The 26435-nt window shown below is 37.0% G+C and overlaps 1 protein-coding gene across 3 annotated transcripts; it reads right to left on the bottom strand.

Moving 5' to 3' along the window:
- Window positions 1-953: 953 nt before the first annotated feature.
- On the bottom strand, window positions 954-26435 carry LOC138704403 (transient receptor potential cation channel protein painless-like). 3 transcript variants are annotated; one of them, XM_069832247.1, is made up of 4 exons: window positions 26307-26435; window positions 16241-16314; window positions 15424-16164; window positions 954-11400 (listed from the first exon to the last, which is right to left on the bottom strand). In XM_069832247.1, exons 3-4 carry the CDS (start codon window positions 15980-15982, stop codon window positions 9263-9265), a joined length of 2697 nt encoding a protein of 898 aa, XP_069688348.1. In that variant the 5' UTR covers window positions 15983-16164; window positions 16241-16314; window positions 26307-26435; the 3' UTR covers window positions 954-9262. The 3 variants fall into 3 exon arrangements, with proteins under 3 accessions (XP_069688348.1, XP_069688346.1, XP_069688347.1); XM_069832245.1 differs by having other exon boundaries at window positions 15468-16164; XM_069832246.1 differs by lacking the exon at window positions 16241-16314 and having other exon boundaries at window positions 15468-16164; window positions 26307-26421.

The following is a 26435-nucleotide window of genomic DNA, read 5'->3' as shown; positions in this document are numbered from 1 at the left end:
GCTAAACAAAAAACAATACGGAATTTTCCCAATTCTGCAACTTAAAAATGGCATGACTGCGAAAATTGCAAGTTCACACACAACACGCCATTTTATGTGGCGCACTTCATCTTTCATAGTTCCTAGTCAGCTGTTCAGTGCCGTGTCTGCTACCCTAGACCTAGGCTGCTACGAAGGTTTGGACAGAAATGTCAGGTAAGAAAATGGATTTCTTATTTTGAACATGAGTAATGCAGTGTTAAGAACTTAAGCCACGAATTGTTTGGTTATAGTACCAATATCGGGGAACAACTTTGATTGTATGTTGTAAAAATTAACGTCGTTAACACAAAAGATAGCTACATGAACGATAAAGTCCATATCACAAAGAAAATGGCTTGTTGAGATTTTTAAAACTCATAAGTCGGTATGAAATGTACAGATGAGGAGACGAGACCTGGCGTGTGAGCTGTGCAATAGAGGAAAGAATGTGCTATCAGAAAGAGGGTTTGATGCATGATGGTTAATTATACGAATCTATTGACACATAAGTTCATCTCAGACTAAAACCTATCTTCCCCCTCATATCAATTGGTGATAAAGCCACAGAATATGACAAGATCACATGACAGGTCTTGCCTCCTCGACTGTAACCATGTATAAAGAAATATTTGCATATATTGTTTTCACGCTGAAACTAGGGCTGAGTTAGTTCCTGTGATTTAGTGAAAATGGTTGAATTTGTAAAGGATTTATGTGGAGATGGATTTGAAAAGTTAAGGATTTTATAGGAAAATATTTCAAGAAAAGGAACTTGTTCGGAAATGTAGTAAATTACATGTGAAATGTGCAGTATGGAATTGGAAATGTGGTTTCTATTGAAAGAAAGGAACGTAGGAATATAATGTGAAGAACGCAAAACTCGTATTGATTGAATAACCAATGAACCACAACAAATAATAGTTAAATAAACGCACAGGAATGTAACTTTATTTGTACGTCTGACATTACGCTAGCCAATACTGACAACATCACTAAACAAAAATCAAAATTCTGTACAGATTCTGACGACTGTAAAAATATTGTACAGGGACATCATTTTATTTTTACTAACATTTTAAATATTAACCTGGCTATACCTTTAGAGGACCGGAAACACAGTTTGCTACCCCCTTCCACGACTGTAGTTCGATGATAATGGCGTAAAACACAAACATATCTCTTTACTAGGTATAGGAGGGAAGAAAAGTGGTTCATCCATTTACGTAAACTAGGAAATATCGCGATTTTGAGTTTGTTAATTCTCATTAGATTTTTGTTTAATCAAAATACAGTACTGTATTAAGAATAAGTGTTTTTACTCACGAACTGAGTTATCCATGCGAACGTATTCATTATGCAGTGTATATTGTACTGTCTACAGCACATTAGCGTACGGTATAGAGAATGAAGTTAAATTGAAAGATAATCATAATATGGATATTTAAACACATTTTTGAAAATGTTGGCCGTTCATTTCGATACAGGCTTCAGTTCTTTTGTGCGTATTATCACACTATAGACTATTGCATCTAATTCCAATTACCAGTTTCGTCCTTCATACTAGTAACTCATGTTGAAATAATTCTGTACCTACTTTATAAAAGAGTACCTTACGTACTGTAAATTCAATCTTCACTTCTGCCCGACCCGCACAGATAAAATTACTCAGACATGCTATCTACTGTCCGTCCAAGTGGTTATGTCGCAGGATCGTAGAAAGGGGGGAAATCACGTGACAGTTAATTACTTAACGAGGCCCTTTTATTTAAGTTATTTTAAACAGTTTTATAATATTACGTAAACGTCCAATTCCTAACAGAAATTAATGTTTTCAGAAAAGAGCTAAGACAGCCCTGCTTTTACATGGGGATGCGACGTAGGCAAACGGACAGTAGGCTGTGCGAAAATATGATTCAATATTGAAAGCTCTTTCGTCACTAGAAAACGCGAACATATTTCTGGAACGTACTGTACTCACTAACTCAGTACTGCTTATTATATGCGGGCTTGGTTCTGTGTGGAGGACAGTTGGAACTTCATTAGTAGAAGGGGTGGGAGTGAAGTACATTCAAAAACTCAGGTACAATAAAAATTGAAGTAAAAGTAAAATGATGTTCCTGTAGAATTATTATTGTGCCTCTCGTTTTCTAAAAACAGGTTGTAAATAATATAACTGTCCAGCTTTTAAGAGCTTATTTCTTGCATAGAGTTGCTTAGTGAACTGTCTGAAGACAGGTCTGAACCTCATAAATGAAACCAATAAGGTATCACTCATGAGACAACTAAAGCAGGAGATAACGGGTTGTTGTTGTGATCAGTTCCTTTCCCCCCTCCATTGTATACATCACTGACTAGAAACATATTAGACTAGTCAGACTTCAGATGTATACAAACAATTATTATTCTTCCTCTGACACGTAGTCAAGCGAGATGTACTGCCTGATAATACAGAGTGTCCCAAAAGTCTCCATACATAGGGAATACCAGTTTAAAATAGAATTGTCACAATGTGCTCAACATAACGGCTTTCGAAAGTCAGGCACAGATCAGTGGATGTGTTCGAACCTGTTCTGATGCAAAAGCTGCACATGTCTTAGTCACATGACAGGCATCAGCGATAAGGGCTTGCAGTTGAAGGGTGTTGGGGGAAATCAAGAAATGTCAATTTTTTTAGCGATTTAATGGTATACAGCGCATTCTATATGTGGCTGCAGAACTGTCCAATCACAGAAAATAAAAAATTGGCAATGTTCGTGTAAGGCAGTGATTCCCAACCAGTGTGTTGCGCGCAGCCCCATGGAGTGTGTCGCGAAATTTTGGAATTGAAAATAGTTATTTATGGTACTTGTGAGGTAAGTGCATCTTTATTGCACGAGTGGAAAGATTTAAGCACGAGGCGTCAGCCTCGTGCTTAAATTACACGAGTGTAATAAAGATCACGCTCACAAGTACCATACGTAATTTTATCCATGACCATAACGAAAAATTATGTTTTATAAAAGAAAATATGTTGAAAATAAGTCCTCATGTAATCACATACCATGGCATGGATTTTAGAATCGATACGTGTACTAGGTAGGTCATGATGTAGGAGGCCATGATTAGTAAAGAATGGTATCTGGATAAATAACAAATTATAATTAATTATATAATTTTAATATATATATTTTTTTTTCACTTTAAACGTGTATTTTCGTCTTTTTGAAGTTTCAGGGACTATTTAGAAGTGTTCACGGGACTAATGTGATTAAAATAATTTCACATTTTACTTCTGTAAACTTAAGAGGAATATTAAAACTTCATTAATCATCGTGTCTGTTTAGCTTAGTTGGCTAACGCGTGTTGTTTTAAAATCCGATAAACCCAACTTCGCAGGTTCAAGTCTCCTCGCATCCCAAAAGGTAAATTATTATAAAATTTTAAAAAGATGCATATTAGATATGGATGTAATGTACAAATTACGACGTAGCAGATAGAGAAAAGAGAAGGAGATTGAGTGTATGTATATTTAAGAAATGGTAATAAAGAAGTAGAGGTAGTGACATCTAGTAACTAATAATTAACTTCTTGAGTAATAGTTGAATGGAAAAGAATACGTGTGTAGCCGGGTACTAGGAAAATACTAATGAACTGTGAGATAAAGTTCAAACTGTGATGTGAAGTCTTTATCTCACTAGTGAAATAAAATAATGTTGAATAAAAGCCTACTTTACAAACGCAAAAGTATTTAGTAAAGGCATGCTTTTCGTTATGGTCATGGATAAATAAATTTTATCCCATCCAGGAAGTCTCTTTACAATGCATTTTCTTATTTACAACGAAGTCTTTGATATGGTAGCCTACATTTTAATTTGGGACACACTTTCCCAATGAAACTTGAACACCTGCAACAATGCTTAGTAATTCGTTTACTCTTCCCACTCAGTAATAAACAGAGTTTAGAATCGTCAGAATATATCGGTCAGTTTCAGTATATACATGTGAGTGGTGATAGTGTGATTATTTTATCAAAATTGCTTTAGGCACGTAACACACTTGCAGAGTTTTCGCCAGCGAGAAAGAGGCGAAGAGCCTTCCTCCACACACTTGGCGAGTTCTCGCTATCACAGATCATATCTCGCTGTGATCATCTGTGCACTGCCTTCATGCAGAAAGCATTTTTCTGATTATAGTAATCACTCGTTGGGGGAAATATTATAGGTTATGTATTTACGTATATTGTCGTATTTAAATATATAACCTATAAGTTCGTACTTTACAAATTACGTACGAACGATATGTTGAATGTGAGTATTCAGATGATGAGGAAATGGAGTTACATGAACATATCTTGTTAATGAAAAGAAAAAGTAGGCCTAAAATTAAAGCCAGAAATATCTGAAAATCACATTGTATCTCACGAAAATAAGGGCGAGTTTTGGACATTGGTTTCGATTTGAATGATGATACGTTTAGGCGTTATTTTAGGTTCAATGGATCACAGTTTTTTGCCATTCATGATATGATAGAGGATTCTTTGCTATGTTCTGATTAAAATTATGTAAACTGTTAAGACATATAGATACATTATTTCAAATGTTTAATTACTACTATTAAATCTCATCAAAATAAAATATAGCCCTATTTATTTTCAGATAATCTGATACATTTGTCTCCAGATTTCTTCTTTAAGTTTCGTGTTTTTATAGTTTTCATCCCGTGTATCATATAAATAGGCATACGGGTGACATCGTACAAGTTCGATAAGTTTCTGACTGCAATTATTTATCAGCCATCTTTCCTCAATTTCAAATAAAAACAATGCAATTCCTCGCCACCTGTGATATCTTTTTCTACATTCAATCGTCATAAATAGTATAAATGTCAAACATCTTTGATAAATGTGTCAAGAAAATTCGCTGAGCTACCGATTCCAGCGAGAAACTCGCGCGAGGTTTTTGCCTCGAACGAGAATCTCTCCCAGTGTGTGGACGTCCATTTGAATCCATGTCATCAATTTTTTTATATTCTCGCAACACATTTCTCGCTGGCGAAAACTCTGCAAGTGTGTTACGGGCCTTGTTTAGATTTTTATAGACAAATTTTAAATTCAAAAAACTCAATCTGAATCAAGTTCTGGGTTAGATGACAGCAGTGCTAATTCAAATAATGTGAGCGAAAGTTCCCTTCAGGGTTCGCAAATACGTACTGCGTTTCGTAAATAATATAGTGATGGATACTTGCAATATGGTTTTACGTGACGTGGAGATTAATATAAACAAAATCCTGAGTGTCTTACATGCGGAAATGTTTTGTCAAATCAGACGATGGTGCCGAATAAACTAAAAAGACATTTAGAACTGCCGTTTTCAACGTCATACTCATGTAAATGAGCATTTTGTACCACGAAAATAGTGAACTCTAAACAAAATAACAGACTGCTGCATCTTGAAGATGATTTACTTGTTGGCCTGTAAACCATGAGCCCACGTATAGAGAAACTCTGTGCAACCCACCAAGCGCACACTTCACATTAATTTAAATAGGTGAGTTTCCAAAAACCGATCATAAAAATCTTTTATTGGACATCCAGAATAGACAGGTTGAGATTTTTGACACACACCTTTTTTTTTTCTGATGCTACTCAAGTTGTTGCTTGTCTTTTTTTTTTTTCGATTGCATGTTAACATCGACATATTTACAACACTGGATATCCGACACTACACAGAAGTTGTTATTGGTGCTCTTTTCTGACGGAACGCTCTGGAACGGCATTCCGGCACCTTTTTGTTACATTTTTCATCATGGAACAGAAATATGTGTGAATAACTATACGATGAAAGAGTAATGGAACGGAGAAAAATTCTCTCAGGCGCCGGGATTTGAACCCGGGTTTTCACCTCTACGTGCTGACGCTTTATGTGTGGACTTCGGTCCTAGGTTCATAGATATCTATGACGTAGTGCAGAGGGCGGCCACTAGAGGGAACCCAAGAGTTGGAACTTAAAACTGAGACGATTCTTCCGACGCCGGGGTGGAATCCGGTGTGGCTTAGTGGATAAAGCGTCAGCACGTAGAGCTGAAAACCCGGGTTCAAATCCCGGCGCCGGAGAGAATTTTTCTCCGTTCCATTACTCTTTCATCTATGATGACGCAGAATATCTGCATGGAAGTATCATATGTACTGCGATACATTATAATAATATATGTGAATAACTATGTTTTTACTGTAGGGACATGATTTTATTTTTACTAACATTTTTAATATTAACTTGCCTATACCTCTGGATCAACGCCGTTTGGTACCCCCTTCCACGACTGGAGTACGATGGTACTGGCGTAGTATACAAACAAATCACTTTACTAGGTATAGGAGGAAAGAAAAGTAGTTCATCCATTTACGTAAACTAGGAAATATCGCGATTTTGAATTTGATCACTTTCATTAGGTTTTTGTTTAATCAAAATACAGTACACTATTAACAATGAGTGTTTTTACTCACGAACAGAGCTGTCCATGTGGACGTATTCATTATGCAGTGTATATTATACTGTCTACAGCACATTAGCGTACCATATAGAGAATGAAGTTAAATTGAAAGATAATCATAATATGGATATTTAAACACATTTTTGAAAATGGTGGCCGTTCATTTCGATACAGGCTTCAGTTCTTTTGTGCGTATTATCACACTATAGACTATTGCATCTAATCCCAATTACCAGTTTCGTCCTTCATACTAGTAACTCATGTTGAAATAATTCTGTACCTACTTTATAAAAGAGTACCTTACGTACTGTAAATTCAATCTTCACTTCTGTCCGACCCGCACAGATAAAATTACTCAGACATGCTATCTACTGTCCGTCCAAGTAGTTATGTCGCAGGATCGTAGAAAGGGGGGAAATCACGTGACAGTTAATTACTTAACGAGGCCCTTGTATTTAAGTTATTTTAAACAGTTGTATAATATTGTGTAGACGTCCAATTCCTAACAGAAATTGTTTTCAGAAAAGAGCTAAGACAGCCCAGCCACTAGCTGGTTGAACGTCATTAGTAGAAGGGGTGGGAGTGAATTACATTCAAAAACTCAGGTACAATAAAAATTGAAGTAAAAATAAAATGATGTCCCTGTATTATTTTTCTTTGAATTCCGCTTAGACCTTGAAGGTCTTAGTTGGACGAAAAGGAGGTTAAAAACGACAAAATTCCCGTACAATGAACAGTAATCATCGCCCCGTCCGCTATAAAATATTCTACACAGAGATCCACCACTTTTTCTCCAGAAGAAAACTATTGGTTGTTATTATTATATCATTTTTTAATAAAAACAAATAGTATGTCGCGATATCGTGTGCATTCAATAAAGTGTGTCATCAGTCAAAAAAGTTTAGGAACCACTGGTGTAAGGTAACGTTGAACATTTGGAACATTGATTAAACACCAGGAATGTTCAGGTATCTAAACTTGTTTTTCTCCATAATGATGTTTCGTGACATTCTTTGTTTTCTCCCGACACCTTTCAGATGTTCAGAAACCCGGATTTCCTCCTGTCAAACCTGCAACTTAAGGTGACTCCAGAGGTAAAAGTGAGGTGTGTGAGATCTGGGGAGCGGGTTGGCCACATTGAGCGCACTATGCCACATTTTTATTTTGAACTTACATTTCCTATGTATGGAGACTTTTGAGACACCCTGTACATGAACGTATCAGCTAGAATCTGTGTCAGAGGTATTAGACAGAGTACAAAATACCATATTAGTCCCAAATGCTTTTCTCAGAAAAAAAAAATAATTTTCCCCTAAATGTTAATACTGTTTTACTCGCAAAATTATATCCGTACGATTCTGATTTTTATTCATATCATTAGCGAAATTGACAAGGAATGATTTATCCCCTTGCAGTGCTTCAATGAAGTGGATGGTTTCCTTGTAAATTAAATAAAATTAAACTCGTGTCGTTTGCTGTCATTACGAAGTCTGGCAACCCTGCTCCATTGACTAAGGGACGGAATGCTGCTATTCAGACTGAGTTTGTGTGTGTATTCTTGGGTTAGTCGACGATGCGCTGTTGCCAAACTACGCATATTTTCAGCCCAGTGGCGATGCGTCAATTAGAGCACAAGAGCACGTGAACACCTTGTTTCCATTAATCCACGACTAGTTTTATTATTTAATACCGTATTGGCATAGTGGGGATGTATAATATCAGAGTCGAGTATTTTAAACTTCCCGCATCTTGCATAAACTTCTTATGTAAACTTGGCAACATCCGTTTACGTACAAGCCGTGCTCTTTTCAAGAAGGTTACAGAAATTTCACGCATGCGCGGGAGAAAATTGTCTTTCGCTGGCCGCTTATGACTCGTCAAGAGCACAAAGCATTAAGTGAACAGTGAATCTATCCTACAGATGTCAGGTGCATCGATGCCTATCGTTTACGTGCTATATCTCGAGGAGAAAATTTAATAAGTCTGTATTTTAGCCTGCAGATGTCAGCATCTCACTGTCGGAACGTTTACTTTATGTGGATGTGTGTACAGTGCTGCTACGAGAGTGTAGTTTGTGAATGACTATACTTCAGTGTCGTCATATAGCGTAGTTTGGCTTTCAAAGACGTGCTGGCTGAATGTAATGGTGTATGAATTTAAATATCTGTATGGTGGTGTATAATATTTAAGAATAATATTTACTGGCATGTATTTATAGTAATCTATGCGAATGGGATTACAGTACTGGTATAGGCTATAGTGTATCAGTGTGTTGTGAACTAAAATATATTACTGAACACGCGCTTTTGTAAATTGTTTTATGTATTAATTTTTAACAGACGTAAACAAAGAACTCTGTTCAAGTAATTTTGAAGAGTAAAGAACTGGGTAAACTGGCTTTCCAGGAAAAATTGAAAATAAAAAGACTAGGTTTCATTATTATCATTATTATTATTATTATTATTATTATTATTATTATTATTATTATTATTATTATTATTATTATTATTATATGTTGTTTTCGACAGTGAAACATTAGAATCATGACATTTCATATTAGGCTAAAACGTACGATTTCAAATTCTCTTCGATTTTGGAACACAAAATTGTGAGCACACATAATATTTTATCACGAGCCGCCACTGTTTCAGCCTGATTTCCTAATTAACCGTGCACTTAATTATAAAACGTATAATAAGCTTTGTCATTTATTTCAATGTATGCTATTGCCCCCTTGAATCTACACACCCTGTACAGGTATAGTCCACACGTGTTAAGCTTCGGTCTGCAGTCTCCTGTGTTCGGCAACGGACAGCAGATGGCGTACTGTTTCAATTAATCTCTCTTCAATCTCATCCAGTCTCTGTTTGTTATATTGTTCGGCTTCCTGCAGTTTTTCAAGCACTTCTTTCATTGGATACTCATTCGTTTGTTTCTGCCGCGTTATAATTTCCAATGAATACCTAACAATCTTGTTTTCTAAACGTATGCAAGACCACCGCCATATTTTTAAGAATTTGTACTGAAGCACGCCGTGTCTACCGTCTTTGACAGGCCTAGTAAGACTGACGTAGCTTTTTCTGTTCGGAAATATGAACACACGCATTTCGTGGCTGATATTCGCGAACAAGGAGATGCGGTTGTACAGTTTTCGTAGATTTACAAACGGGAAACAACACAACAACCGCTTGCTGACGTAGTTGTAAGACTCCGGGTCTATCAGCGCTATTTTCTCGATGTAGAACGTGGACCGTATCCGAGAAATCTGGCTCAGAATGTGAGCTTCATTTGTTATCACTTGAGTATCGCTGACAGCTAAACCGTTGAGGAGGTTGAGCATCACAAGGGCTATCAACACAACAAAAAACACGAAAACCAAATGGCTTGCAATGTTGGCTGCGCTGTCGAACTTCAGGGAGTCTGTGCCAAATTCGCCAGCCATCATGATTATAGTCTTGAAAAATGCCGAAGCGAGGTCTGGAAACTGGTCTGCATTGTCGTCGCCGGCGCTTGGAGAATAGAAAATAGTGAAGAACACGATGGCGAAAGCTATTATCATAAACGAGTACCACGCCATGAAGGCAATGAAGGTTGCAGATACCGTCTTGAGCATTTCTACTTGGATAGAAAGGAACGGGAGACGCCCTGTTAACAACACCCATTCTAACCAAGAAATCAGGAGAACAATTACGAACAGTGTTCTCATGAGTTGGCAACCTTGCAAACTGAATAAAAATATGGCGCCTGTTGTACAGATGAGGATTATTTCCATAAGATTCTCCAGACTTTTCATGTACTCCAATGGATACACCATAAACTCGAAGAATTCTCTTAGCAACACATACCCTAAGAAGATGAACAACGGAACCTTGATGTGGTTTGGTACAGTGCTCCCGTTTCTACACTCATCATCTTGCGTGTGCACTCTATAGATCACATACAAGTTCAGGAATATTAAGAACATTGTGTATAGAAATATATTTATGTAATAGAACACTTGAGCTCTCCGCCATTTGAGGTCTATGAAGGTGCAGATGACCGGATGCTTCAACAGACGTTTGAGCTTCTTACTCTGACTCATGTACAACAATGGACCCGTTTCTGGCGTTTGTGGTACCCCTACACTCAAAGATAGAAATCTGTAATTGAATATGATGGCATAATCGATGTTGTGCAGCGATCTCTTGTTGTCTTCGATGCACTCATCCAAAAACGTTTCAAAAGTAGAAGCTGCAATGCCGTCCAGTAATGATCCTTGCGAAGAATTGACCCTGATAGAAGCTCCCCGCCTCAGCAAGGCCAGTATGAGGTGTTGGTTTCTCGCTAAGGCAGCTTTTTGAAGAGCTGTTTGGCCCTTTTCGTCAGTGGCGTCCACATCAAGTCTGTAGCGAGTTGTTTCGTCCCTTGACACAACAGTACTTACAGTATTCTGGAAGTCTGGGCCGTCCAAAAGAAAAGATATGCAGTTCTCGAAGGACTCTAGTCTATCGGGGTGCGTGTCGTGTCTTTCTGCTAAGCAGTGAAGGATAGTTCTGCCGTGAGCGTCCCTTATATTGACATCAGTTCTGCTTTCCTTCAGCAGAGCCGCGCACACCACTAAGTTCCCCTTCTCAGCAGCTTCATGTGCTGCTGTCTTCCCTTCAGAGTCTCTCTTGTTGATATTGACACGTTTGCGAGGATCTAAAATCAGTTGTAGTACTTTTTGAATCTGTTGTCTTCTTGAGAATTTTCTGTCGCTCTTCCCACCTTCATAGTGAAGCACAGTTCTTCCATAAACATCCGCTGCACCTATATCTGTCCTCGAATGACCCAGCAGGACTTCCAGGGCTGTGTAATTGTTGCTTTGTGACGCCAGATGCATCGCAGTCCTTCCTACAGCGTCACGTTTGTTGACATCGACGTCGGCGCGACCTAGCAAATAGAACAGACATTAGTGTATACAGGGTGTTGAAGAAAAGCACCGAAATGTTTTCACTGAGTACAGAGGGGTCTTAGATAAGACAAGATCTATAGATGATCTATAAGGTATTATTATTATTATTATTATTATTATTATTATTATTATTATTATTATTATTATTACATTACTACTTAGTGGCTTTTAAGGTTCATTGCCGCCCTCACATAAGCCCGCCATTGGTCCCTATCCTGAGCAAGATTAATCCAGTCCCTATCATCATATCCCACCTCCCTCAAATCCATTTTAATATTATCCTCCCATCTACGTCTCGGCTTCCCCAAAGGTCTTTTTCCCTCCGGCCTCCCAACTAACACTCCATATGCATTTCTGGATTCGCCCATATGTGCTACATGTCCTGCCCATCTCAAACGTCTAGATTTAATGTTCCTAATTATGTCAGGTGAAGAATACAATGCGTGCAGTTCTGTGTTGTGCAACTTTCTCCATTCTCCTGTAACTTCATCCCTCTTAGCCCCAAATATTTTCATAAGCACCTTATTCTCAAACACCCTTAACCTATGTTCCTCTCTCAAAGTGAGAGTCGAAGTTTCACAACCATACAGAACAACCGGTAATATAACTGTTCTATAAATTCTAACTTTCAGATTTTTTGACAGCAGACTGGATGATAAAAGCTTCTCAACCGAATAATAACAGGCATTTCCCATATTTATTCTGCGTTTAATCTCCTCCCGAGTAACTTTTATATTTGTTAGTGTTGCTCCCAGGTATTTGAATTTTTCCACCTCTTCAAAGGATAAATCTCCAATTTTTATATTTCCATTTCGTACAATATTCTCGTCACGAGACATAATCATATACTTTGTCTTTTCGGGATTTACTTCCAAACCTATTTCTTTACTTGCTTCAAGTAAAATTCCCGTGTTTTCCCTAATCGTTTGTGGATTTTCTCCTAACATATTCACGTCATCCGCATAGACAAGCAGCTGATGTAACCCGTTCAATTCCAAACCCTCTCTGTTGTTATTACTATTATTATTATTATTATTATTATTATTATTATTATTATTATTATTATCATTATAAATTCGTCTTTTTGTATAGGTAATTTAGAATTCTAATCGGATACAAAGTAGCCATATTAGCTATTTCTGTTCAGCTGGTTAGTGATTAGATGTTGTTACGTTTGAACATTAAAGACACAGTCCGTTGTAGTGAACAGATCGGGTAGCAGAGGGAACGTGTTGTCAATAGTTTTCAGTTTATTATTCAACCATTATATTAATATGCATATGTTAAACCAAAAACCATATTATGTGGTATCCATGTTGTGGTTAACTGATAAACTATTACATTGCTTTGGGGAGTAGTATGAAAAATATAATAATATTGTTGGTATAATGGGTACCTGTAATATCGATCAGGCTGTGTAACATAGTTACGATTTTTACCACCATTAGCATGGCTTTAATATCGTTTCAATAGCCTCTCGAAAGTATAGTTGCAGGTCTTTCTATATTATTCTGCCTAAGGTTTTTCCGTGGTTTTCCTAAGGCTCTAAGACAAATATCGGGATGAACCCTAAAAGAAATGAGCCACTGACCTACATGCCCCTCCCTATAAAGTTTCCGAAATTTTGCAACTTAAATTTTCGACATAGATGCCCTGGCTCAGCTTCCATATACCATCCGTTACATGAGCGAGGTTACTCCTCTGTACTCACATTGTGAAAGGACAGAGAACCTTTCAATGTGCAGACTCTCTCCTTCCTGCACTCAGTTTTTCGAGCGCTTCCCCCCCCCGTATGTGGTTCCTAAGAGGTTATGTCCATTTTCGGCTTTTCCTCTTCAAAATTTTCCAGAGCGCCTTCAGTGGAGCAGTGAAACTCGGAGTGAGACAAGTGGCCAACAGGCTTGGAGCTCACACAAACAAACAAATACAACCTAACAGGTGTATACAAACTCACAAGCATTAGCTGCAACAACTTCTACATCGGACAGACAGATAATTTCAAACACGTTACAAAGAACACATCACAGCCATAACCAAATGACACAACACAACACTTCCAAATACGCAGAACACCTCACAAACACCAACCACACCTACAGCAACATAGATACAGACATGGAAATTCTGCATATCCAACCGAAAATCAGAAACTAAACACACTAGACTAGACGCCATTTCGGAAGGCGGTCGGCTGCTACATGCGCCGTAGCATTTCTGATATGTGACGTCATAAACTTGTACAGTAGAACCAATCAGAATCAGTCTATAACAAGCACTTCCCGAGTTCGTTTGTTCACGTGTGAGTGTTTCAATACATTGAATAAGTAAAACTAACATTTACTATGTGTGTGTAAGGTAAATAAATGGAAGAAGAGACTGTGAAAAGACAAGTATTACACAAGCAGGCGTGTCATATAGTGTTTAAGATGTATAATTATTTTAAAAACGTTGACGAGCAGAACGCTGCCGGCCATCTTGATGCTGGCTGCAACGTTGCCAACATGCAAGAAACGACTGCAGAAGCATGTGGTGTGGGATTGAGAACCGTGCAAAGAATATTGTTAGTGAAGGAAACAGGGTTTGTTTGGTGTCATGCTTGCAGTAATCAACGGCTAAGGTCATTATTGTCTTTTGATAATTTAAATTCTCTCCTGCGCTATTTGTATCGCACGTGCTCGTGAAGTACGATGTGGCAATGTTGTACGCTGCCTTGCTCTCTCTATCTGTCTCTCTCGACGCAAACGATAGCAGACAACCGCCTTCCGAATTGCCGTCGACTCTAGAACAATACGAAATATACAGATACACAAAAACACGCCCACAACAAATCCTCAACACACAACTGAATTTCAGAACACACACACACACACACACACACTATTTGACTCCACTCTACACAACATAAACGCACCGCCACTAGGAGTGAAGACACCGGAAGACGCAAGACGACGCAGTTCTGAAGATGGCTCCCAAGCCGAAACAAGTGAACTAAGATATTTTTAAAAAGAGAGGATGGTATTTTTTGGTGAAAAATGAGTAAATTTTCAAAAAAAAATTCTTTAAAATACTCTGTGATATGTGTGGAATGCATAGCATAACATTTTGTGGGTATTTGTGCCCTTTTCGGATGTTGAGTCGCCATTTTTAAACTTCCTGCGTTATGGATTGTTAAATCACTTGCCCACTTTTATTGTTATTTCCGGTAAATTAAATTTTCAAATTTTTTTTTTCTTTAAAATACCCTTTGATATGTGTGGAATGCATTGCATAACATTTTGTGGGTATTTGTGCCCTTATCGGATGGTGAGACGTCATTTTTAAACTTCCTGCGCTATGGATTTTTAAATCACACGCCCGCTTTTATCGGTTTCCAGTAACTTCATTTTTTTTTTTTTGCTACATTGCCAGACAAAAATGGATATAATTTCTGGACTATTAAAGATACATGCATTAAATTTATAACACACATTCTTTAGACTATTAGGAAACTTTTCTCTGTAACAGAATTTTGTTAATTGGTTTCATTTTAAAAATACGCCCGTTTGTTTGCAAGAAATAAAATCAGGAAATTGTTATTAAATTTTAATTATTTATTTTACAAACGTAGGGACTAATATCAAAATTCTGTTACAGACAGTTTGTAGAACATGCTTTTGCAAATACATGGCAAAAACCTGTTTGAATCTATCTCTAAAAACGGTTTAGATATATCGGTTTTAGTACAATCCTGCATTGGGTATTTTTTTCAAATTTGGGTCCCCAAATATTTTTTTTTCTTGTAAATATTTTTGTTTGGTTGAGTTGCCACAGCTATGAGCTCTCTACATACAAAAAAAAATATTTTACACCAAATAGGAAAAAAAGTTTAAAAAAATACCATCCTCTCCCCTTACACTTGGTTCAAGATAACATGTGAAACATATTCAGTTTTTCTCAGTTCCGAACTCCCTTTGCAAGGACGCTTCTCGGATTTCAATTCAGTTCTGGTCTGAGTGACTGACCTAGCAGCAGGGACACGTTGTTGCGGATGTTCTGAGTGACTGACCTAGCAGCAGGGACACGTTGTTGCGAATGGTCTGGGCGTGCTCGGCGCCTCTGTCGCTCTTGGCGGCCGCGTAGTGCAGCGCCGTCTTCCCCGCCTCGTCCACGGCGTTCACGTTGGTCCTCTGGTCCCTGAGCAGCGCCGCCAGGGCCACGTCCCTGCCCGCGTCCACCGCCAGGTGCAGCGCCGTGGCGCCCGTCACGTACACGCTGGTGCAGCGCTTGTTGACGTTGACGTAGGGATGCTTGAGCAGCACCCTGACGCACCTGCGCACGCGCTCCGCGTCCTGCTGCTTGACGGCGTAGTGCAGCGGCGTCCACCCCCGAGCGTCCTCGCTGTTCACGTCGACCTTCGGGTCGCTCAGCAGCGCTTCCAGCACCGCGGCGTTGCCGGACTCGGCGGCCAGGTGGACGGGCTTCTTGCCGAATATGCTGATGTGGTTGGGGTTGATGCCGATGCCGAGCAATGCCTTGGCGAACTTGGCGCAGTCGTTCTGGCCGCAGATGTAGTCGAAGCATCTGGCCAGGCAGTTGCTGTCCACATTCTGGTGCTGCAGTAGATGCTGGAATAGGGAGAGCTCGCGCTGCTCCAGAGCGAGGAGCAGCTCTTTCAGGATCTCTGGAGTGTCCCTGTACGAAGCTCTGGTCAGCCTCGTATCCCTCGTATCCATTCCGAGTGACATCTTGCAGCAGGGTCAACACTGAAAATAAATTCACAATGTTTACTAGTGGCGAAGTTGAAGTGTAAATACTGGGCAGCTGAGAAAATTTTCTTACCTTATATCTTGTTAAACAGCAGATGTCTGCCGGCTTTTCTATCAACATATGTGACCCATTGCGCGAAAAAGGACCTAAAATCGTAAAAGAAAATTTTACAGGAGAACAAAATAACAAATTTTCTTTGTAAAAACTGCATTTCTATGTTTTGACATCTTGCTCTATGTATAGGCCTTTTTTATATAGGGGAGACTGTTGTACCTTTAGCATATTGTACAGGGTGCGTCAGAAAGAACGGATGGATTTCACATGGCAAGAAAATTGTAAAGATTCATCAAATCAAAAATTTATTGTTATCAACATATTCACCAATACATGCAGTTTATTTATGTAAAACAACATTATCCATATGATGTCCTTGGCTTTCAATACAGGCATCGAGGCGTTTTCTGATGTTCGCCATCACTTTCACAGTCATAGCTGGTGCAATTGCCACGATTTCTTCACGAATCGCTGTCTTCAGTTCGTCCAGTGTATGTGATCGATGTTTACAAACTTACGCCTTCAAATGGTCCTAAAGAAAGAAGTCGCAGGGCGCGAGATCTTACCGTAGCCTCGGACAATCTCAGTGCAATAGAATTTCGTCCAGGTGATTTCTTCTTTAATGTTGAACCTGTGATACGAAATGAAGCCACCCACCGCAAAATTGTATTCCGAGTTGGAATCCTAGCGTGACATCCGATGTCGAAATGAGTCCTGAGTGGCGATCACAGACTCTTCATTTTTCAAAAATGTCTCTACGATGAAAGCACGTTGTCCACCAGACCAACACCATATTCTCAACTGAAACTGCATTCTATGGCTGACCCAACAGTCGTGGTCCCCCTCACTATATCTCTCTCCTCGTTGCGTATCGATAGTTTGAAATCCATCCGTTCTTTCTGACGCACCCTTTACCTTTGAACATTTTTTGTTTTTTTAATTTTTGCTGTTACCTAGAGGACTCAAACTGAAGTAGATTGTAGAGAAAGCCGCTAAGTAGCTCTGGTCGTTTTTTATTTTATTGGGTTATTTTACGACGCTGTATCAACATCTATGTTATTTAGCGTCTGAATAAAATGAAGGTGATAATGCCGGTAAAATGAGTCCGGGGTCCAGCACCGAAAGTTACCCAGCATTTGCTCGTATTGGGTTGAGGGAAAACCCCGAAAAAAAACCTCAATCAGGTAACTTGTCCCGACCGGGATTCGAACCCGGGCCACCTGGTTTCGCGGCCTGACGCGCTGACCGTTACTCCGCAGGTGTGGACCTCTGGTCGTAGTTTCAGTTTGATTTATTGCAAAGTGTGAGTTCTGTGGACAAAAGAACTTTTTTTAGTACCAAAAGTAAACATTTCGTTCATTGATATATGTTTTCTAACACAAAACCAGATTGTATTTGTTAATATCTTTCAAGAACGGTGCGTTCCCTATCATCTGGTGAGTATAACATATTTTAATTTCCGCGATTTATTCGAATCTCTAGTTTTGGGAGCCATATTTGTTTAAACGTGCACTCTCTTGTACCTTTGAACACAAAACATCTTGTACCATGGAACATGTTCCAAGGTACACAATACTATCGGTTTTTGTTCTTCTTTGTTTTAAGACCATGTCACGAAGTAAGTCTGGAGTTAAGAGGCCCCCAATTGATCCGAATGCCTTGAAGAAAGCTGTTGAAGCAGTTATTGCTCCTCCAGGAAATAAAATCTCAATCAGAGAAGCCTGCTCTGGTTTATGATGGCAAATACATTCTAAATATGATTGTCAGTTCTTACAGCTCATGTTCCCACCTACATTCCATGTGTTCCAACTTATAAGAGGGTATGTTCCAAGGTACACGAACCTCTTGTACCTTTGAACACATTACATATCCCTTCATTTTATTTTTTCCATCCTTAATACATCTGTAAAACAGAAAAATACATACAGAAAGTAGTAAAGGAATCTTCAATAATTATTTCAAGCATTTTTTCATTTTAATAATTTCATTTCCCAAAATTAAAAAAAATAAATAAAATGTGAAAAGTGTTTAAAGGTACAACAGCCTCCCCTACTAAACTAGAACGTAGTTTCAAACAGTGCTTCTTAAATATCTAAATCTTTCTTATAGTTGCTAAGAAAAACAAATGAAAACTTTAATTGCTTTTTTCTCGAAAAGTACATAACGTAATATCAACATTCAATGAGTAATATATTAAAACTGCAGTACCTAGAACCATGATATTTTTAATGCTCAGTATGTCACCCTCTTTTTGAAACCACAAAAAAAAAAAAATGAAATATCCGACGTCCTGCAACTAGTCACATATTTTGTGACAAAAACCCCACAAGTACATATGACCACTCATTTTCACCCTCCCCCCCAAACAGAATACAGGTATAACAATATAACTTATTTGTCTCAGACCACCAGGGATATTTCTTACACCATGACAATTGAAAATGTCTATTTTATCTTCCTCCATTGGCTACTCTCCTCTGATTGAAGTTCTGGCTGATATCTCCATATATTATCATGGCCAGGCTTGGGATCCGACACAATCTATACTAATAATAAATCTGTAGCCGAAATTTTTCAGGTAATTTTCGATTTTCCAAAAATAATTGGTCCTAACATATATAATTAACCACCTGAAACCGAAAATCGCTTTTTTGAAATTTTTGTTTGTCTGTCTGTCTGTCTGTCTGTCTGTATGTTTGTTACCTTTTCACGCGATAATGGCTGAATCGATTTCGATGAAAATTGGAATATAAATTAAGTTCGTTGTAACTTAGATTTTAGGCTATATGGCATTCAAAATACATTATTTAAAAGGGGGGTTATAAGGGGGCCTGAATTAAATAAATCGAAATATCTCGCTTATTATTGATTTTTGTGAAATATGTTACATAACAAAAGTTTATTTAAAAATGATTTCTGATACATTTTATTCTTTGAAAAATTTTGATAGGACTGATATTTAATGAGATAAATGAGTTTTAAAATTAAAATAACTGCCATCTAAGGAGGTGTTTTGAAATAAAAAACAAATGACTTCGTCTATGAGAGGCCTTGGACACAACAATCGAAAGCTATGAAACATAGCCTACAGACAATATTTCTGTGTTTGTATGAAGTAATATCGGAAGCCAAATTAATCGATTTGTATAATTAATTATTAATTCACCATTGGAAAGTGTAGTTTCTCTGGATGGACATAATGCTATAATGTTATTACAGTAACTTGTGAGTGAATTGAGGACAGGTAAGATTAAAATAGCTTCTTATGCAGAGAAAACTTGATAGGTTATTCTGTATATTCATTTCCTGTATTTCTTAAAATAATGTTTATGAACATACTCATTTTTATCTCAGAGAATTAACGAACAACGAGAGTGTATTGATTTAGTATGCAGTAATAGTATGTTAGCTTAGCAATCCATTGTTGTGTAATTCAAATTTTAACTATGCTCAATTGAATCGTGTTAAAATACATAAATTATATATGCAATAAATGCAATGCAAAAAAATTGGGTAATGAGCCAAGCAGATTATGTTGCGCTGTTGTAAAAGCTGTTCCTCCTGAGATTCAAGAGCTCCCACAACAAATTTAAAACTTTCTAATTCGAGTACATCCGTTATCAACACACTTTTTACATAATATAATATAATATAAACATAATAATAAATCTGTAGCCAAATTTTTCTGTTAATTTTCGCTTTTCCAAAAATAATTGGTAATAACAATTAAGAAACATGTTAAAGGAATTGTCATTGCACCAAATCAGTGGTCTCTGGATCAAAATGATCGCATTTTAATGTTTTAAATACAATTTCAATTAAGTAACATATTAAACGATTTATCCTTCTATCAAACACGAATGTTCCCTGGATCAAATGTCCTACTTTAATTATGTAATTACTTTATATTTATTTCTAACAGGTGCAGCGGAGCTCACGGTTACGGCTAGTAAATAAATAAATAAAAATAAATAAATGAAAACAAGTAAATAAATAAATTTAAAACAAGAGTTTAACGTCAGGCACATGATGAAATGTTTTCTTTTCGGTGCCTGATTTACAACTGTTTTAAACTGAGTTAACCCTGGCAGGCATTTGGCTGAGTTCATTAATTCATGTAAGTGACGTTAAGTAAAGATTCATCTTTATGGGCAAGGAAAGCTTAGTAAAGACAATTCGTTTTGGTTGTGTATAGTTAGGTTTCCGAGATTTCCGAAAATTTAATAACCAGTTTAATTAAAAATAGAAGCAGAAAGGAAAACCCGGGCAACGCCGGGTGCTTTGAGCTAGTTTAAGAATAAAGTTACAGTGCAGCGGAATACAGATGGAGTGAGTGGCGCCAGGGTTTAAGCTAAAAAATAAATAATTGTCGCTAAAAATGCACAAATGAAAAATTATATATGTGCAAATTGGAAAAGTTTGTGCAATATTATAAATAATTGTGCAGAAAGATAAAATTAATAAAGTATGCAGAAACAAAAAGCTATGTAATTTGTTTCTTGGAGTTTTATTACGTTCAATCCATCTCATTACATTCTAGATATACTTATGTAAGTAAATCATTCCACGTAGGCATGTTTAGAATCAATTACAGCTGAATTTGCATCACATTAAAGTACGTTATCTTATGGGCACTCTAAACATTGAAATTTTTTACTATAGTCGCGACGCTGTTATTCCCGGCGTGACTCCTCCTCTTTGCTTACGTCTTAGGAAGTGAAGGCTCTATAAAGTCTAGGAAGGTAGTATCGTTCGTCATTTTTGTTCTTTCGTTGCCGAGCTACCATACGAGGAATCTATTTGCCACACCGTTAAACATTATCAAGTCGTAGCTCCTATGATAATAAATCAAACGCAATGTAATTGAGCAAATAATTGAGCGGCGAATAATGTCCTCGTGTATGTATGTATGTATGTATTTATTCACACTGCAATGGGTATATACCCGGTGGCAGTGGTAACTAATTACACTCAATAAAGACAATAATAAACACAATTAATAAAAAATACAATTAATACTAATACTAATAATTAATACTAATAATAATAATAATAATAATAATAATAACAACAGGGAACATCCTAAATTAAATGAAGCACGATCGGTTAAAATAACATTAAAAGTAAATCTAATTTGTACCTTAAACCTATGTTCGAACTTAAACCCACGAGTATGATATGTTCGTATCTGCACAAGTACCTTTCAACACTACACTCATTTCGCTGTCAACTCACTCACTGCACTGGAACTACGACACATTTCACTGATTCTATCCTGATATCACTAACACTTCAAAAACATTTCACTGTTCAAATACTTTGCACTGCCACTATAAACTATAAAGCTTCACTGACAGGAACACGTTTCACTTACACAACACACTTCACTGACACAACACACTTCACTGACACAACATAATTCTTCACTGATAGAACACGTCAATAAAAAAATATCAATTACACCCTTTAAATACTGTGTATAATTACCGTCTATTAGTAAAGTCCTTAAGCCTATTTTTAAATACATTTTTGGTCGTTGGTAAAGCCTTTAGTAAGTCTGCAGGTAAAGCATTCCAGTCCCTGATAGTACGATTGAGAAAAGAAAACTTTCCAGTGTCCGTCCTCTGTCTTCTTTCCCTCAATTTATATGCTTTCTGCGAACGCCAACGAAAAAGCCAAAATGGCGGGCGATTATATTAAGTATTTATGGAGCCTTAAGAAATGAATAACGTCTTCCTCAGCGAATCACAAGACGCACACTTTTAAATGTAGCCGACCTGCAACGTGATTGGCTGCCGAAAATTAGAGCGACGGGACTATAGTAGGCCCTTGAAAATGTATTGTTAGCAGAGTGCTAACTCTTTTTACTGAAAGGCGGTTTCTAATTTCAGTTTTTACAAGATCCGCTCACAATTTACAGTATGCGATGGAATTGTATAAATCAATTAGAAGAAATTGTTCACTTAACTTACATGAATTGCACCAACTCTTTAAAATCAATTCCTGAACATCTATTGCTCAATAGCTTTTTTAACATTGCCCATGCCATTATTAGCATTTCATTTAAATTCAGATTAGTTCAAACACATCTCTGATTTCATTTTCTCCACTACCATCTTCGTTTCTGACAATATTGTTGTCGCATTTTTTCACGTTTACATTCAAAGTCTGAAATTTGATTCTAACAAATGTAAATTTTCGTTATGCAAAAGAATTTTACAATGTTACGTTAATTATTCGGACCAAATTTCTGCACATTGAAAAGAGAAAACAAAAGTCTTTTCAATAATTTATTATCATAATACATAGCTCTCTTAAACTGACTGAGCAAATTAAATCACTGGCTTTCCCAAAACAGGCTATGAAATGTTTCATATAGAACAATTTTTACCTCGAAAAGGAAGCAAAAACGAACAAAATTGTATTAAAGTTTTTATTTGAAATATCTCAAAGAATAACCCCCTGAAATTAATGACATTATTTAAGGTTCACCTTGTATGTACAGGACAAAGGTCCTTTTAATCTGGTTCATGATGAAGATGATTTATATGTTGATACACACGTCAACAGTAACTTGAGAAGTTAACACATGAAATAGCTTGAAGTAAGGTACTGTAATAGTACAAGCAGTAGCCACTTCGACTGAGTTAATTCGGTCTTTTTGTAGATTAAACTGCTCAGTGCTTTCTTTTATACCATCATAAGCACTGACGTCATCATCTTCGCCGTCATCGTTGCTGTCTCTTAAGGCAAAATGGTTGCTATGGTGAACGAAAAATTAGAAAAAATAATTGCCTAATATCAAGTTAGCTTAGATTTGATCCTAATTGAATCGGTTATTTTTTAAACCTGAAATGTCAAGAAATTTAAACTTCTGGGAAAACGAAAAAACTGAATAATTTATAAACTAGGATGTCTTCTTAAAAAGTTTTGCTTCTGAATGTTAAATCTTCAGTGAAGAAGTCACAGAAGCGTGTATAACTTGTATTTATAATATTAAATTTGCTGCTAGATAAATTGAAATGTTCGTGACTTATGGGATTTCAAAAAGGAATGCACAATATTTTGTTATTATATTAAGAATATCAATAAATCCAGACTTAATTTATAAAGTACCATGTGTGTTGCAATAATTTGTTTACTTACAATGTTCAAGTACACGAAATGTCATGTATATTTAAATTATTAACAAGTTGTGCTGAGGCACAAACGAAAAAGAAATATTTCATGAAACTACATAAAAAATATATATTTTGATGTACCGAAGTACATATGATATTTCCATGCAGATATTCTGCATTATCATATGATGAAAGAGTGATGGAACGGAGAAAAATTCTCTCCGGCGCCGGGATTTGAACCCGGGTTTTCAGCTCTACGTGCTGATGCTTTATCCACTAAGCCACGCCGGATACAACCCCGACGCCGGTTAGAATCGTCTCAGATTAAGCTCCATCTCTTGGGTTCCCACTCTTTCATTACATAAAAAATGTTTCCTCGGTCCATCTCCCTTCAGTCGACCTGGTTGGCAAGTTGGTATAGCGCTGGCCATCTATGCCCAAGGTTGCGGGTTCGATCCCGGGCCAGGTCGATAGCATTTAAGTGTGCTTAAATGCGACAGGCTCATGTCAGTAGATTTACTGGAATGTAAAAGAACTCGTGCGGGACAAAATTCCGGAACATCCGGCGACGCTGATATAACGTCTGCAGTTGCGAGCGTCGTTAAATAAAACATAACATTTAACATTTTCTCCCTTCAGTTATGTCCCTATCATAGACACTGTTCGAAAAACTTTGAATTTCGTCTTCATTAGGTAAATATTGCTGAAATTTTCTCAAATCCTCGATTTTCTTTACTTTGCAAGTATACACTCTCTTTTTGGCATCACAATGGCTATCTTAATATGGTTATCTTTATACAAATGGTTATTTCTATTCCCCTTTCCCCTTTAAGAGATTCACTGTCATCCTTATTTTTATTCACATATTATATCTGGGCCATCAAGTTATTTATGTAACTATTCAATGTTCAGTGGTATATTTCCCGAGAGATTAAAATATTCAGTGGTTATTCCTATCTTCAAAAAGGGAGAAACAACGTCTCCAGAAAATTACAGGCCCATATCACTTCTACCAGTCTTCTCCAAAATCTTTGAAAAAGTAATGTATAAAAGATTATATCATCATCTAGAAAGATACAACATTTTAGTCCCAGAACAATTTGGATTTAGGAAAAATAAAGGCACAGAAAATGCAACATTTAGTTTAACTGACAAAATTCTGGACGCAGTTAATAAAAAATTACAAAAATGACTTTCATACTCCATCGGCAAGTCTATCGTGCTATCAAAAAGGAGTGCGTTATATGGCAGTAAAAATTTTTAATAGCCTCCCTATCGATATAAAAAATGAAACTCAAAACATACGATTGTTTAGGGCCAAATTAAAGAAGTACCTAATTTCTCACGCCTTCTGTTCTGTAGGTGAATTCATGACATTCAATAACACTTCATGAAATTGATACTAAAACTTTGTGTTGTACTAGTAGACTATATTGTAAATCTCGTCTGTATATATTTCATCTAGACTGTGGCTATAAATTAAGACTTTATAATACATGGAATGTTAATAAATACAATACAATACAATTCCCTTTTCCCTTTTAAGAGATTCACTGTCATCCACTGAAGACATGTTGGCACAGTAAAAAAGAATCATAATGAATATTACAACAAATTAAACAGAACTTGCTTTACTCTAAGAGTGATTATCATGTTATCAACAGCTGACATGAGAAATACACTCTGTAGCAGAGAAACATACTCGTATAGGTTGAGAAACCCAGTTTGGCAACAGATAACTAGAGGGAAAGCATTCTGTATCGGTGAAACATGGTTACATTGAGAAATCCCATAAGTCCATGAGTTATTGAGTTTCAAAACCAAAGCAACTGTAAGCGTTGTCCTCATAGCCATTCTATACACGAAACTTGACGTGTTTCAACATAAAATTAAGACTTTCATTTTTCTCACATAAAACGAATAAGTCACCAGCGTGGCTCAGTCGATTAAGGGGCTTGCCTGCCTGTCTGAAGTTGCGCTCGGGCACGGGTTCGATCCCCGCTTGGGCTGATTACCTGGTTGGGTTTTTTCCGAGGTTTTCCCCAACCGTAATGTGAATGCAAGGTAATCTATGGCGAATCCTCGGCCTCATCTATTCCATCGACGCTAAATAACCTAGTACTTGATACAAGGTCGTTAAATAACCAACTTAAAAAAATAAAACGAATATGGCAAAATGAGTGACTTATGGGGTTTTAAAAATAACCGATTCAATTAAGGTAGTTTTTGGAATATTTTTATGCTGAATAATAAAACTTTTCACTGTTGAATGAATCAAGAATTATTGTTATATACTGTACTGTAAGCTAAAAATAAATGTTTAAATTTTAAGGGCATTTTTTAAATGATTCCACTGGTACAATTAAAAAAAAACTTTAATTTCGAATTCTGAAATTGTCAGGGCATGTTAATTGCATATATAATAGTTCTAATGACACAGTTATTTTAAAATATCTATAAGGAATCTGATTTGCGTTCATTTTCTTGACAAAGAAAGGAATTTTTTGAACGACGAATATTCGAGTCCTGGTACAAAAATAATAGACATATTAAAATGATATTGTATGATTTTACTTTAGTGGTTGAAATTTCAGATCTGTATAACATGAATAAAGTGCACCAATGTACAGTGATGTAATAATAATAATAATAATAATAATAATAATAATAATAATAATAATAATAATAATATGAAAAAACAACTTTAAAATTTAAAAATTGATTTCTACCTTGCAGTGCAGTAGATAAAAACCTTTCTAGTTTAATTCAATAGCCAGAAATTGCCTTATTTAGCACAAAAAATTGTCAAAAACCTACCATCAGATTTCACGCATTTTTGTTCTGATTCTTAATTCACCGTAACAACCATCTTCCCTTAACGTCAACAGTTGAAGGCGTCGTCAACTTGAACACAGAGTTGCTCTGGGCGGTTTATGCAGTAGCCGTAGGATTGGTTCACGTACCTCGGAGCCGATCTTGTCCTCCGCACGTCCATCCGCCGACCTCCGAACTAGCGTGGTATAAGTAATACTGTGAGGCGATCTGATTGTGGATATCACTGATGGCATCTGAGATCAGAATTCCGCCGCTAC

Source organism: Periplaneta americana, chromosome 8, assembly GCF_040183065.1.
Source record: "Periplaneta americana isolate PAMFEO1 chromosome 8, P.americana_PAMFEO1_priV1, whole genome shotgun sequence".
Lineage (NCBI taxonomy): Eukaryota > Metazoa > Arthropoda > Insecta > Blattodea > Blattidae > Periplaneta > Periplaneta americana.
The sequence above is the reverse complement of the archived record's forward strand: the minus strand, read 5'-3'. Positions and strand labels throughout refer to the sequence as shown.

Excerpts from the sequence above, each read along its gene's own strand:
- LOC138704403 (XM_069832245.1), bottom strand. The coding sequence starts at position 16,146 with ATGTCACTCGGAATGGATACGAGGGATACGAGGCTGACCAGAGCTTCG. Across the intron at positions 11,401-15,467 it reads CAACGTGTCCCTGCTGCTAG|GTCGCGCCGACGTCGATGTC; the intron begins GTCAGTCACTCA and ends TCTATTTGCTAG.